Below are 14,803 nucleotides of genomic sequence, written 5' to 3' on the forward strand. Positions count from 1 at the left end.
CACTGGGGCTCACTTCCTTCCTGGACTACAATTCCCATAATGCTTTGGTCCACTGCTCCTCCTTGTGGAGACGACATGGAGTCCAGGAAATAAGTGAGCCCAGTGTCCATGACATCATGGAGCCCATGGACACTATCTAAAAACACATATTACCCACATAAAAACCCCAAGAAAGTGTTTCTTGTCTCCCAAACATCATTAAAATAAGGGGTGAAGTGGCCCTTTAAGTCCTGATGATCAGCCTGTATATATGTATGTACCAGTCTTACTATATTTGAATGTGATAAATCAATATTGTGAGATCCTCACAATATTTCCTGATCCTCCTCACAAGAGAAAGTGGTCATTTTTATGGTTAAAGACTTTTAGACAATTGGGCAGTGGTGGAAAAAGTACTCAATTGTTTTACTTAAGTAAAAGTACCAATACTGCAATTTAGAACTACTTTGTTACAAGTAAAAGTACGGAATTGGAAATGTACTTGAGTAAAAGTACAAAAGTATCAGCATCAAAATGTACTTAAAGTACTAAAAGTAAAAGTACTCATTGTGCAGAATGTGCCATTTCACAAGTTCAAAATGTGTACAAAATCTATTGAAAATGACTGAAATGTATAGGGTTGAAGTGGTTAATGTATGTTTTCTAATCAAAATTTAAATCTCAAATATCTAGTAACTAAAGTTTTCAAATAATTGTAGTGGAGTAAAAGTAGAAATGTTGGCTCCGAGATGTAGTGGAGTAGAAGTAAAAGTACAGGAAATTGGAAATACTCAAGTAAAGTACAAATACCTCAAAATAGTACAGTCCTTAAGTAAAAGTACTTAGTTACTTTCCACCAATGCAATTGGGATTAGGTTGTGGTCAGCAGTGATTGGCGGGCAGGGAATCATTTTGAATAAAAAAAAGGGGGTTTTGACATCCTCACAAGTATAGTAAGACACTGGTGCGTGGTGTGTGTGTGTATTTGAAATCATTTTTCGGGGGACATTTAATTCGCTGAACTCTTCCCTCTATTGTTTCCCTGTCTTCTCCCCCCCCCCCCCCCCTCCTCTTTTTGTCCCTTTTGTCCGGTTGTCTCCCCTTCCCTCCCTCCCTCTCCCTCCCTCTCCACTCCTCCTCTCTCCAGCAGGTAACGTACCCTCCCCCAACGCCCCTCTGAAGCGCGTGCTGGCGTACACGGGCTGTTTCAGCCGCATGGGCACCATCAAGGACATCCACCTCTACCTGTCCCAGAGACTCCGTATCAAGGAGGAGGACATGAGGCTGTGGCTGTACAACAGTGAGGTGGGCATCAGCGCTGCCTTAACCCATGTTGGGGGGGCGGGAAGAACCCCTTTTGGTGTTTCTGAAAGGACCACTTCACCACTTTTCAACCTAAATTCATATAATAGGTCCTCACTAATAATCATGAAAAAATGGCGCAATTTCTTTCTACTCAGTCTGTGTCTCATAGGAGGGCTGTGGGCAGTTCAGAAACCGTCCTCCAGTGACATCATCGATGGGGAATACAAGCTAATAGAAACTGCAGGCTTTCTTTTCCTGAAAAGTTGCAATGCGAAAATGGAAGCCATCGTTCTCACGATAATGAAAATCTAAACATTTTTGTAAAAAAGTCTTGTTTTAAAAAAAGTCTGCCTAATGATGATGTCACTGGAGGACGGGTTCTAAACTGCCCACAGCCCTCCTATGAGACACAGACTGAGTAGAATTTTATAATCATTTTATCATGATTATTAGTGAGGACCTATTATATGAAGATAGGTTGAAAAGTGGTGAAGTGGCCCTTTAAGGGCCTTGCAAACGGGGAGTGATAAAACGCACCTATAGTTCATTTTCAATGAGACCTGTGTTTTTGCTCGGAGACGTCGCGGTGCGACAACACAAGCGTATTTACGTGAGCGCGGTCCCGTGCATTTGTCGTGCGCGTGCTCGTTACGTGCACACGCCTGACCTGGACCTGGATCACCAGGACCTGGATTCGGTTTAGCTTTTTTTTTTTTTTTGCTTGCGTTGTTGCGCCCCTCTTGAGCAGACCTGGAGGAGACCTGTCGTTGATCCAGGCAACAACGCCTGCGTTCCTCGCTTCATGTTTGCAAGGCCCTTTAAGCATTATGTTATGCTTTAGCTATTGAAAAATACCAGATCTACAACTAACGGCCGATGTAATCTACCTAAAACCGTCCGAAATCCTCGCGTGCACGCTCTCGCACGCGCGCGGTCTTTTTGTGCATCGCTGCGTAATATGCGATATTTGGGGCTTGATTAGAGCTTAAATTGACTTGGTTATTAAAATAAACGATGCTAGCTTAGCATCCCGGACATCTGACTGTGTAACACAGTGAAGAAAACTAGCGGATGTTGTGATCCGTAGAACCGGAAATGACATCGCCAGATTTGCTCTATTTGGTCAAAATCGGCATAATGGTGAAGTTACCACCACCATCAGGACTGGGTATAATACTATAGGATTACCGTGTTAAAATGAGATATAGTGTGTATGTCACAGATCTTTCTATTGGCATTAAAATGATGAATTAAACATATGAATAGTGCAGGTAGAAGGCACAATCCACTGTTAATTAGGGTGGCCATAAGAGGGTTAATGGCATCGTTGTGGCAAAATAGATAGGATATTCAGATCCCCACAGTTCTTGAATTTTTGTTTTGTTTTGTGGTCTCCAGAACTACCTCACCCTCCTGGACGATGAAGACCACACACTGGAGAGTCTGAAGATACAGGATGAGCAGCATTTAGTTATTGAGGGTACGTACACAGCTCTGGGTGCCAAACTAGCAGTGAACCCCCTCAGGTCACTGCTAGTGGGGTTCATGTCCGGATAGTGGTCCCTTCCGACTTGCCTGGAAGCTCCAACAAACAGTATTTATGGGTGTTAACAAGCCAGCAGGGGATTGTGTCCTTGTTAGCACTAGTGAGGATACAATCCCATCAGCAGGGTGGGGGAACTAGGTAGAGATGTCCGCATGCATTATTAAACTATTTCTGGTTAAAAATCCTAACTGGTGTGACTGCATATCATAGGTAGGCATGTGGTTATCTATCTACACACCCTCCACACACACCAATGTGTTTTTGGGGGTTGTACAAAAATGGGGGGAATTGGCGATAACCGCTTAGGGCAGGCGACAAACAAACAACAAAAATATATAGTGTGATGGTGAAAAAGTTCACAGAGGAAATAATGTCTCCTTCTTCTCCACAGTCAGGAACAAAGACATGAGCTGGCCGGAGGAGATGTCCTTCATCGCCAACAGCAGTAAGATGGACAGACACAAAGGTAAGCTCTGACTCAAAACCCCCCATGAAGGTTAAGAGAGGCAGCATGCTATTATAGTAGACCTAGAAGATGTAAAAGTTGTGCCTTTAATGCGGTCCGCTCATGCGAGAGGCAGTTCAGTGTGCAGCACGGAAGGGGTTGTCGGGGGGGGACACGATGGCAATCATTATTATTATTATTATTATGGGACGTGGTTGTCATGGTAACCCCCCCCCCCCCCTTCTCTCGTCCAGTCCCCACAGAGAAAGGAGCCACAGGCCTTAGCAACCTTGGCAACACCTGCTTCATGAACTCCAGTATCCAGTGCGTGAGCAACACGAAGCCTCTCACCGACTACTTCATCTCAGGGAGACATTTGTACGAGCTCAACAGGTACGCTTTGAAAAGTGTTATATATGTTAAACATTAGTAGTTATAGTAGCAGTATTGTTGTCGTTGTTGTGAAGAACCTAAGAACGTCTTAACTCAGTGGTTCTCAATCTGTAAATTTGGTCCATGTGTCTTTTCTGTTATAGAGGGTATGCACGAGACATCATCATCAAACCAGGAAGTTATACAGGAATGCCTACTGAGTGGCTAAAAACTACTTTCGGGCCTTGACAGCCCATACATCCAAACAGAAAAGTCATATCTAATTGCATTAAACGACATTAAACAATGTTAAACTCACTTTGCCACTCGATTTGCCATTCACCTTATGCATGCGCATACCCTCTATTATATCATGTTTCTTATTGTGATGTGAATCTCCCTCGGGTGGATCTCCCTCGGGTGGATCTCCCTCGGGTGGATCTCCCTCGATGTGGATCTCCCTCGGGTCTGAAGGATCTCCCTCGGGTCTGAAGGAATGAATTGAATTGAACTCTGGGAGAATGACTGGACAACCACTCTGCTCTAACTCTGTATTGTATACTGACCCTTACAGAACCAACCCCATCGGGATGCGAGGTCACATGGCCAAGTGTTACGGTGACCTGGTGCTGGAGTTGTGGAACGGGACCCAGAAGAATGTAGCTCCACTCAAACTGAGGGTGGGTGGGCACCGCGCTCTCATAACCAGTTAGTTAGGGAATATTATCAGTATTACCACTCAAACTGAGGGTGGGTGGGCACCGCGCTCTCATAACCAGTTAGTTAGGGAATATTATCAGTATTACCACTCAAACTGAGGGTGGGTGGGCACCGCGCTCTCATAACCAGTTAGTTAGGGAATATTATCAGTATTACCACTCAAACTGAGGGTGGGTGGGCACCGCGCTCTCATAACCAGTTAGTTAGGGAATATTATCAGTATCACCACTCAAACTGAGGGTGGGTGGGCACCGCGCTCTCAGAACCAGTGTTTGGTGGCCAATTTTAACATGCTGTTCCTATTTTGGGCATGACAATATACAGTTGGGTGCCACCGATATTGTCCCTTATCATTTGACCCATTTAGGCCTGACCTCAAAATTTAAAAAAATCCTTCTAAATCCTCCAGTTTTCTGAAATAAATATTTTCACGATTTTTCAAAAATAGCAGACCTACAAAGCTCATAGCGCGCCACTCGGTGGCGCGCTATGAGCTTGTAGATCTGCTATTTTTCAATAGCTAAATTATAACAATGTTTAAAACACCAAAAGGGGTTCCCGCCCAAAATGGGTTAACTGTCCTTTTGCGCAGATCACGCAAACCTCAGCAAAAAGAAAAGGACAATATCGATGGCCTCCAACTGTAGGCCAAAAAAGACTTAATATCTAGAATGTGTCCCATCGTGACGTGTGGTGAGTTTTTGCCACCATCACATGGCTAAGGCGGTGGTTACAATTTACAATTTAGGCATTTAGCAGACGCTCTTAATCCAGAGCGATTTACATTAAGCAAGAACAAAAAAAGCATGGCAATACATCACATACAAAAAAAGTAGTTATTCTAAAGCATTTACTTACATAAGCATCTAGCTATTTGTACTGGGAATGTAGTGTTTTGACAAATCTACAGAGAATTCCGGAAATTTGAGTCTAGAAAAGTATGGAATTTTAAGATGTAAAATGTGTCTACAACAAATATCTTTGCCAAGAATAGACGATCTACAATGCGACACGTTGTGAGCTTTGTTCGTCATATTTTTTTTCTTTTCTTCTATTCCTGTTACTCTCTCTCTCTAGTGGACGATAGCCAAGTATGCACCGCGGTTCAACGGCTTCCAGCAGCAGGACTCCCAGGAGCTGCTGGCCTTCCTCCTGGACGGACTGCACGAGGACCTGAACCGCGTCCACGACAAGCCCTATGTGGAGCTGAAGGACAGCGATGGCCGACCTGACTGGGAGGTTGCCTCTGAGGTCAGCATGCCACGCACGCACCACACAGGGGGCGGGACATGTCGTAGTCAGCAGCAACGCACCACCACACAGGGGGCGGGACATGTCGTAGTCAGCAGCAACGCACCACCACACAGGGGGCGGGACATGTCGTACCATTGTGATATGTGTGAAAATTAGGGATGTCCCCGATAAACGTTTTTCGTTCCCGATGCCACAATTTCTGTGTTAGCCGATACCGAATACCGATACCAGTGTTGTGATCTTGTGTTGTGTTTATAGTAGGGCATTCACTTCTAGGCATTTTTTTTAACTGACTATAACTATAATCTACCTGATCTTGAGGCCTACAAAGTAGTCAACTAGTCAACTAGTACCAACAAGGTCGACTAGTGGATTTACTAGTCGACTAGTTGAATAGTCAACTAGTTGCTTAATGCCCTAGTTTATAGCTATCTAGCTATATACTGTATCTCGTGTTGCAGACTCCTCACTCATAATGTGCACTTGCAGTTTTGGGCAACTCGAAAGCAAACTCCACATGCCCCAACATTTCATTTACCTGCCATAGTGTCAACCCCTTACCCCTCTGGTCGGATCGGTGGTTAGACTGGCATATTCGCTGATACCGATTTGAACCGACATGACAAAACACGGGGCCGATACGGATTATTTTCCGATACCGATACAGTTATCGTGACATCTCTAGTGAAAATGTATCTTAAGCATTTATGTTGTGCTTTCCAAAAGGCATGGGAGAACCACCTGCGTAGGAACCGCTCCATCGTGGTGGACCTGTTCCATGGACAGCTCAAGTCCCAGGTGAAGTGTAAGACGTGTGGGCACATCAGCGCCCGCTTTGACCCCTTCAACTTCCTCTCCTTGCCCCTGCCCATGGACAGCTCCATGCACCTGGAGATCACCGGTGAGGAGGACACTGTTTGATTTACGTCCACTAATTCTAAGACAAAAAAAATGTTCGTCGACTACCTTTTTTTCCACTGACAAACTAAATGGAAACTAAAGCTACAATGACTAAAACTATAAGACTAAATGTATTGACACTTTGGTCAACAAATAAAAACTAGACTAAAATGTTAGGAAGGGACTAGTGGACAAGAGATCCAGTATAAGTCATTTTACACTTGGTTTGCGTGCTGAAAATGGCAAAAAATGGCTGAAATGGCAGCTCAAATGGCAAGTGTAAAACCACTAAACCAGTCATTACGACGGCATCAAGGCCCACCAAAATACATTTTAGTCGACTAAATCAACTGTAGATTTAGTCGACTAAAACTAGACTAACACTAAAGCATTCCAGGTGACTAAAATGTGACTGAAACTAAATAAAAACTATTCAAGAGACTATGACTAAAACAAAAATAGAAATTTGCTGCCAAAAACAACACTGCTTAGCATCATTCTCTTCATTGTATTATTTTTGTTGGTGTGCTTTTTGCAGTCATTAAATTGGACGGCTCCACCCCGGTACGCTATGGCCTGAGGCTCAACATGGATGAGAAGTACACCGGGATGAAGAAACAGCTGAGTGAACTCTGCAGCCTGAACCCAGATCAGATCCTACTGTGTGAGGTCCACAGCTCCAACATCAAGGTACTTTTTTACAAACTTTATAACCCATTTTAGACCGGAGAAAAGATTCTACAAAAATGTCTTCTAAATCCTGACAGTTTTCTGAAAAAAAACTCATGTTTCTATGTCAGTGGTTCTCAAATATTTTCATGTCAAGGACCCCCCAACAAATCTATGTAATTGGCCGCCGACCCCCCATCTGAAAATGTTGTTCCATGGGACCCACCCGGAAGCAAATATTTGAGTTAAAAACGTTGCCTGTGAAAGAATTTATCTTGTTTTTCTTCTTTGTAATTATTTGTTTGGTCCAAAATATTGTGTTTGTTGTCATGATTTGTCACAACTTGAGTTGGCTTTGTACGACGCTTAAATAAGCATTATGTTATACTTTAGCTATTGAAAAATAGCAGATCTACAAGCTCATGGCGCGCTACGAGCTTGTAGGTCTGCTATTTTTGAAAAATCGTAAAAATGCGGCACACATCTTTGTATATATATTCTTTCAGAGTGAACGTTTTTTTTATTTTGTCTTTTAAAAAAAAACTGTAGGCGACCGGGCATTTGCACTCTGGAACGCCCTGCCCCTGGAGATCAGCCTAAAGACTCATTTTTACAGAGCTGCATTTAGCCCATTACCCATGTGATTTCAATCTCTTCTATTGTATTCTATGCCTTTTTGATCCATGTTTTTCTCCATATATTTTTCTGTTAAGCACTTTGACTTAATATTATTATTATTATTATTATTATTATTTAAATAAATACTTTTTGAAATGTCTATGGGAAAAATGCATTGGGAATCATTTCCTGGTCCTGGCGTCGTCATGAAAGGGGGCGGGACTGCCTGATGTAGTGTGTTCATTCCTATAACTGGCTGTGTGTTGTCTTGTCTCTGCTGTGTGTAGAACTTCCCACAGGACAACCAGAAGGTGCGTCTCTCTGTCAACGGCTTCCTGTGTGCGTTCGAGATCCCTGTGCCTGGCTCGCCCACCCCGCTCACCTCGCCTACACTTACGGGTAAATGTAATGACTGAGTTATTAGTGAAGTAGGGGTGGTCGCGTTAACCCTGATAATGTTTAACCACTTCCCAGGGGCAGGAACTCGGTTTGGCTTTCTTTTTGTCTAATTCCTCTTGGGTGCTACTTGGATGCAGTGTTGTTTTCGTCGGCTAAAACTAAGACGAAAAATGTTCGTCGACTGCCTTTTTCCACTGACGAAAAGTACATGGAAACTAAATGAAAACTAAGTAATGATGACTAAACTAAGACTAAATATATTGACAATTTCGTCAACAAATAAAAACTTAAAAATGTTAGGAAGGGACTAGTGGACAAGAGATCCAGTATAAGTCATTTTACAATTAGTTGCATGCTGAAAATAGCAGATCTACAAGCTCAGCTTGTGGGCTTGTAGATCAGCTATTTTCAGCAAGTGAAAACAGTCATTACGACGGCATCAAGGCCCGCCAAAATAAATTTTGGCTTGACTAAATCAACTGTAGATTTAGTCGACTAAAATCTTATGATGTTTAGTCGACTAAAACTAGACTAACACTAAGACATTCCAGGTGACTAAAATGTGACTAAAACTAAATGAAAGCTATTCAAGAGACTATGACTAAAACTAAAATCAAAATGAGCCGCCAAAAACAAAAACTGCTTCTGTGTTTATGTGTTTATTTTTCGTCTTAGTTTTAGTCGACGAAATCGACACTGGTCTTCATTGATGTGGCTTCTTTTCAACCCCCTGTAGACATCACCCCCGTAGCCAACGGCATGCCAGCTAACGGCCACATCCCGGTCCTCATACCCAACGGTGTGCCCAGCAGCACCGTGGCGTCGCCCTGTAGCCCAGAGACGCCTCTGCCCAATGGAATACCCAACGGCCACATCACGCCGCTCCAGGAGAGCCCCTTCATCGGTTACATCATTGCCATGCACAGGAAAATGGTGCGTATACCCTCCACCCACGCACACTACCGTAGAACACGCTGCGTATACTCTCCACCCACGCACACTACCGTAGAACACGCTGCGTATACCCTCCTCCACCCACGCACACTACCGTAGAACACGCTGCGTATACCCTCCACCCACGCACACTACCGTAGAACACGCTGCGTATACCCTCCACCCACGCACACTACCGTAGAACACGCTGCGTATACCCTCCACCCACGCACACTACCGTAGAACACGCTGCGTATACCCTCCACCCACGCACACTACCGTAGAACACGCTGCGTATACCCTCCACCCACGCACACTACCGTAGAACACGCTGCGTATACCCTCCACCCACGCACACTACCGTAGAACACGCTGCGTATACCCTCCACCCACGCACACTACCGTAGAACACGCTGCGTATACCCTCCACCCACGCACACTACCGTAGAACACGCTGCGTATACCCTCCACCCACGCACACTACCGTAGAACACGCTGCGTATACCCTCCACCCACGCACACTACCGTAGAACACGCTGTTAAATTAATCGTCTAGCCTGCCAGAAAAACGTAGCTACGTTATCCAGGGGTTTATATTCTTTAACCCATTTTGACCTGAGGACGATTCTACAAATGCCTTCTAAATCTTGACAGTTTTCTGAAAATCCCTATGTTTCTATGTCAGTGGTTCTCAAACATTTTCATGTCAAGGACCCCCAAGATTATATGTAATTGGCCGCCGACCCCCATCTGAAAATATGTTGTTCCAGTGACCCCCCCCCCCAGAACAAAGATTTGAGTTAAAACGTTCTTGTAGACGAGCTTGTAGATCTGCTATTTTTCGATAGCTAGAGCATAACACAATGCTCTAAACACCAAAAGGGGTTCCCCGCCCAGAATGGGATATAAAAAATAATAATAATCCCAATGCAATATTCTGTGTTTTGTGTTTGTTTTTTGTCAGATGCGCACGGAGCTTTACTTCCTGTCCTCTCAGAAGAACCGACCCAGCCTGTTCGGCATGCCCCTCATCGTCCCCTGCACCGTCCACACCAGTACCAAGGACCTCTACGACGCCGTGTGGACCCAGGTGTCCAGACTGGCCAGCCCGCTGCCACCGCAGGAGGCCAGCAACCATGCCCAGGACTGGTCAGTTTCACACACCAGTGTTGTTGTTTTTGGCAGAAAATGTCTGTTAGTTTTTTTAGTCTTTGGACTGAAACTTAATTTAGTTTGTTTTTGTCATATTTTAGTCATCTGGAATGTCTTAGCGTTTAGTCTAGTTTTAGTCGACTAAATCTACAGTTGATTTAGTCGACTAAAATGCATTTTGGCGGGCTTTGATGCCGTCGTAATGACTGGTTTTACACTTGCTGAAAAGCGCATCCTCAAAAATCACACTTGTGTGAAGTGAGGGGCTCTCTTATCATCATACATCATACTCCGTGTTCAGCCAATCAAATCATCACAAATGTCATTCCGTCTTCACTTCTCTGCCCTCACTTTTATCTTCAACATGTACTTTGCTCAGCCAATCAAGTCATCACTATGGTGGGTGATCAGCCAATCACAACAAGCCAATGTTTGTGTTCACACACAGACCCGGAAAGCTGGGCATAGGAGGCGTGGCTAGCTGCTCCTAGAAAAAAAAATATCATTATTTTTTGTCACTCCAAAATATGTTTTTGACATTTTCTCCCAACTTCGTATTGAATGTCACATAAATGCTGTTGAGGTAACGTTCTGAGTGTGTCCTCCTTACAGTGATGACAGTATGGGCTACCAGTACCCCTTCACACTACGGGTGGTGGGCAAGGATGGCAGCTCATGTGCCTGGTGTCCCTGGTACAGGTAGGACATTCATTATGACACGCACACACACACACACACACGCGCACACACACACACGCCCACACTAGGGCATTAAGCAACTAGTCGACTATTCAACTAGTTGACTATCCAACTAGTCGACTAGTAAATCCACTAGTCAACCTTGTTGGTACTAGTTGACTAGTTGATAAGAAAAATAAGTAAATAAATAAAGAAATCCCGATTTTTGTAGGCCTCAAGATCAGGTAGATTAATAGTTATAGTCACCAATGTACACAGTTTTTAAATGTACAAATATTTATTTCCACCCCCCTTTTTATTTATTTTTTATTTTTGCATAATAGGTAGTTAAACATATCGAAATCAGGCCTAAATGGTATGCTTTGGTCCTCAGGTTCTGTCGAGGCTGTGCTATAGAGTGCACCGAGGACACGCATGACACCTCTGTGGGAAACGCATACATCGCTGTGGACTGGGACCCGACTGCACTGCACCTCCGCTACCAGACCTCTCAGGAGAGGGTAAGACACGCACTCACATCTCTCTGCACCTCCGCTACCAGACCTCTCAGGAGAGGGTAAGACACGCACTCACCTCTCTATTACAGTCGGTACTGTTAGGACAGGGACCCGACTGCACTGCACCTCCGCTACCAGACCTCTCAGGAGAGGGTAAGACACGCACTCACATCTCTCTGCACCTCCGCTACCAGACCTCTCAGGAGAGGGTAAGACAGTAAAGACACAGCACTCACATCTCCATTACAGTCAGTACTGTTAGGACAGGACTGGGACCCGACTGCACTGCACCTCCGCTACCAGACCTCTCAGGAGAGGGTAAGACAGTAAAGACACAGCACTCACATATCTATTACAGTCAGTACTGTTAGGACAGGACTGGGACCCGACTGCACTGCACCTCCGCTACCAGACCTCTCAGGAGAGGGTAAGACAGTAAAGACACAGCACTCACATCTCCATTACAGTCAGTACTGTTAGGACAGGACTGGGACCCGACTGCACTGCACCTCCGCTACCAGACCTCTCAGGAGAGGGTAAAGGTCATTACACACTGGCGAATTAGCGACGCGAATTAAAAATTCGACACCGGAGCGAACACCGGAGCGAACAAATAAAGAGCGAAAACGGTCGCATTTTCGCACATTCGCCACTGATGTGGAAGCTTGCATTGACTTCAATTGGTTTTAAAAAAAGGCGAATTATTCGCACGAATAATTCGCGTCACTAATTCGCCAGTGTGTAATGACCTTAAGACAGTAAAGACACAGCACTCACATATCTATTACAGTCAGTACTGTTAGGACAGGGACCCGACTGCACTGCACCTCCGCTACCAGACCTCTCAGGAGAGGGTAAGACAGTAAAGACACAGCACTCACATCTCTCTGCACCTCCGCTACCAGACCTCTCAGGAGAGGGTAAGACAGTAAAGACACAGCACTCACATCTCTCTGCACCTCCGCTACCAGACCTCTCAGGAGAGGGTAAGACAGTAAAGACACAGCACTCACATCTCTCTGCACCTCCGCTACCAGACCTCTCAGGAGAGGGTAAGACAGTAAAGACACAGCACTCACATCTCCATTACAGTCAGTACTGTTAGGACAGGGACCCGACTGCACTGCACCTCCGCTACCAGACCTCTCAGGAGAGGGTAAGACAGTAAAGACACAGCACTCACATCTCCATTACAGTCAGTACTGTTAGGACAGGGACCCGACTGCACTGCACCTCCGCTACCAGACCTCTCAGGAGAGGGTAAGACAGTAAAGACACAGCACTCACATCTCTCTGCACCTCCGCTACCAGACCTCTCAGGAGAGGGTAAGACAGTAAAGACACAGCACTCACATCTCTCTGCACCTCCGCTACCAGACCTCTCAGGAGAGGGTAAGACAGTAAAGACACAGCACTCACATCTCTCTGCACCTCCGCTACCAGACCTCTCAGGAGAGGGTAAGACAGTAAAGACACAGCACTCACATCTCCATTACAGTCAGTACTGTTAGGACAGGGACCCGACTGCACTGCACCTCCGCTACCAGACCTCTCAGGAGAGGGTAAGACAGTAAAGACACAGCACTCACATCTCCATTACAGTCAGTACTGTTAGGACAGGGACCCGACTGCACTGCACCTCCGCTACCAGACCTCTCAGGAGAGGGTAAGACAGTAAAGACACAGCACTCACATCTCTATTACAGTCAGTACTGTTAGGACAGGGACGTTCTCAACATTTTTGGGGCAACGAAAATGCTTTGGCCATGTATCGCTGGTACTGTAGATAAATATAAAGATACAGGGCATTAATACTCCCAAATAGTAATCCCAAAACAGACCAACAGGCCTTTTTTTTTGCATCATCAGACAACAGGCGCGTGCATCGGCAGCCAGAGGTCTATGATTAAATAAACGCATTGCAGTGCAATGTAAACATTTATCTCACCCATTCTTTATTTATCATCATGTGCTTCTCCTATTGCAATGACAATATAAATGACACATTGTGCAGCCCAACATTTTCCTTCTTCTTGAGACAATTAATGAGCTACAGTTGGAGGCCATCGATATTGTCCTTTTCTTTTTGCTGAGGTTTGCGTGATCTGCGCAAAAGGACAGTTAACCCATTTTGGGCGGGAACCCCTTTTGGTGTTTTAAACATTATGTTATAATTTAGCTATTGAAAAATAGCAGATCTACAAGCTCATAGCGCGCCACCGAGTGGCGCGCTACGAGCTTGTAGGTCTGCTATTTTTGAAAAATCGTGAAAATGTAGAAGGATTTTTTCAGGATTTAGAAGGATTTTTAAAAGTTTTGAGGTCAGGCCTAAATGGGTCAAATGATAAGGGACAATATCGGTGGCACCCAACTGTAAGTGGGAGATCGTAGGGCCACGTTGCCATCAAGCCATGAAGATGGAACTGCCCCAACATGTTGCATAATGGTCAACTAAAGGCTTGTTCATGTTTTAGCTGGGTATATTTTAAGATTTTAAGATCAGTATATTAGTCAGGTTTGAAGGGCATTATCCTGTGAGTACGTTTCATAAAATACAGTAGATACTAGATTGATCAACTTCATGACCCCATGGACCGTGTTGAAAGTCGTCTTTTCTTGTGTCATCTCATGAAGCTCGGCTATTACATGCTGTATTAGAAGGTATAGACAAACTGTAAAGTCGATGTTGACCACACGGTGTCGCTAGAGAGGTGCTTACTGGAGTGAAGTGCCAGAGTTTTATGTTAGTTGTGTTCAAGCAGAGATTCAAAGCATCATTTCCACACACACACACACACACACACACATTCTCTAACGGGTAACAGGACCTTTTGTAGATTCAAGATATTCATGTCTGAGCATTATGTACACTTGTACAGTATGTATATGAATTTTTCCATCTGCATGAATTATACCTCCCGAACTATCTTCATGCCAGTTCTGACCTCCCTAACCTTAACCTTGAATAAGTTTAATTTAGTTTTAGTCACCTGAAATGTTAGTCCAGTTTTAGTCGACTAAGTGTCATAAGATTTTAGTCGATTAAATATACAGTTGATATAGTCGACTAAAGTGTGTTTTGACAGGCCTTGATGTCGTTGTAATGGCAGATTTTACACTTTGGTTGCATGCTGAAAAATAGCAGATCTACAAGTTGTAAGCTTGTAGATCTGCTATTTTCAGCATGCAACTTAGCATACAACTGGATTTCTTGTCCACTAGTCCCTCCCTAACATTTTAGTCTAGTTTTTATTTGTTGACAAAATTGTCAATATATTTAGCCATAGTTTTAGTCATCATAGCTTAGTTTTCATT

At 44.3% G+C, this 14,803-nt stretch overlaps 2 protein-coding genes across 5 annotated transcripts in view; both read left to right on the forward strand.

The window, feature by feature from the left end:
* The window catches only part of efhd1 (EF-hand domain family, member D1), a 129,073-nt gene that overhangs the window by 108,393 nt on the left and 5,877 nt on the right, over positions 1–14,803 (forward strand). The window lies entirely within an intron of this gene.
* The window catches only part of usp32 (ubiquitin specific peptidase 32), a 100,045-nt gene that overhangs the window by 71,195 nt on the left and 14,047 nt on the right, over positions 1–14,803 (forward strand). For 3 of the 4 annotated variants that reach the window (XM_079514502.1, XM_079514504.1, XM_079514503.1), the window contains exons 17-29: positions 1,127–1,284; positions 2,683–2,764; positions 3,222–3,296; positions 3,530–3,668; positions 4,222–4,327; positions 5,445–5,618; positions 6,348–6,522; positions 7,060–7,211; positions 8,096–8,207; positions 8,944–9,140; positions 10,105–10,289; positions 10,905–10,991; positions 11,365–11,491. In XM_079514502.1, the coding sequence (XP_079370628.1) occupies positions 1,127–1,284; positions 2,683–2,764; positions 3,222–3,296; positions 3,530–3,668; positions 4,222–4,327; positions 5,445–5,618; positions 6,348–6,522; positions 7,060–7,211; positions 8,096–8,207; positions 8,944–9,140; positions 10,105–10,289; positions 10,905–10,991; positions 11,365–11,491 (1,769 nt within the window). The remainder of the gene's footprint in view (positions 1–1,126; positions 1,285–2,682; positions 2,765–3,221; positions 3,297–3,529; positions 3,669–4,221; positions 4,328–5,444; positions 5,619–6,347; positions 6,523–7,059; positions 7,212–8,095; positions 8,208–8,943; positions 9,141–10,104; positions 10,290–10,904; positions 10,992–11,364; positions 11,492–14,803) is intronic. The other variant, XM_079514505.1, reaches the window with a different exon arrangement.

This window comes from Electrona antarctica (assembly GCF_951216825.1).
Source record: "Electrona antarctica genome assembly, chromosome: 11".
Classification (NCBI taxonomy): Eukaryota; Metazoa; Chordata; class Actinopteri; order Myctophiformes; family Myctophidae; genus Electrona; species Electrona antarctica.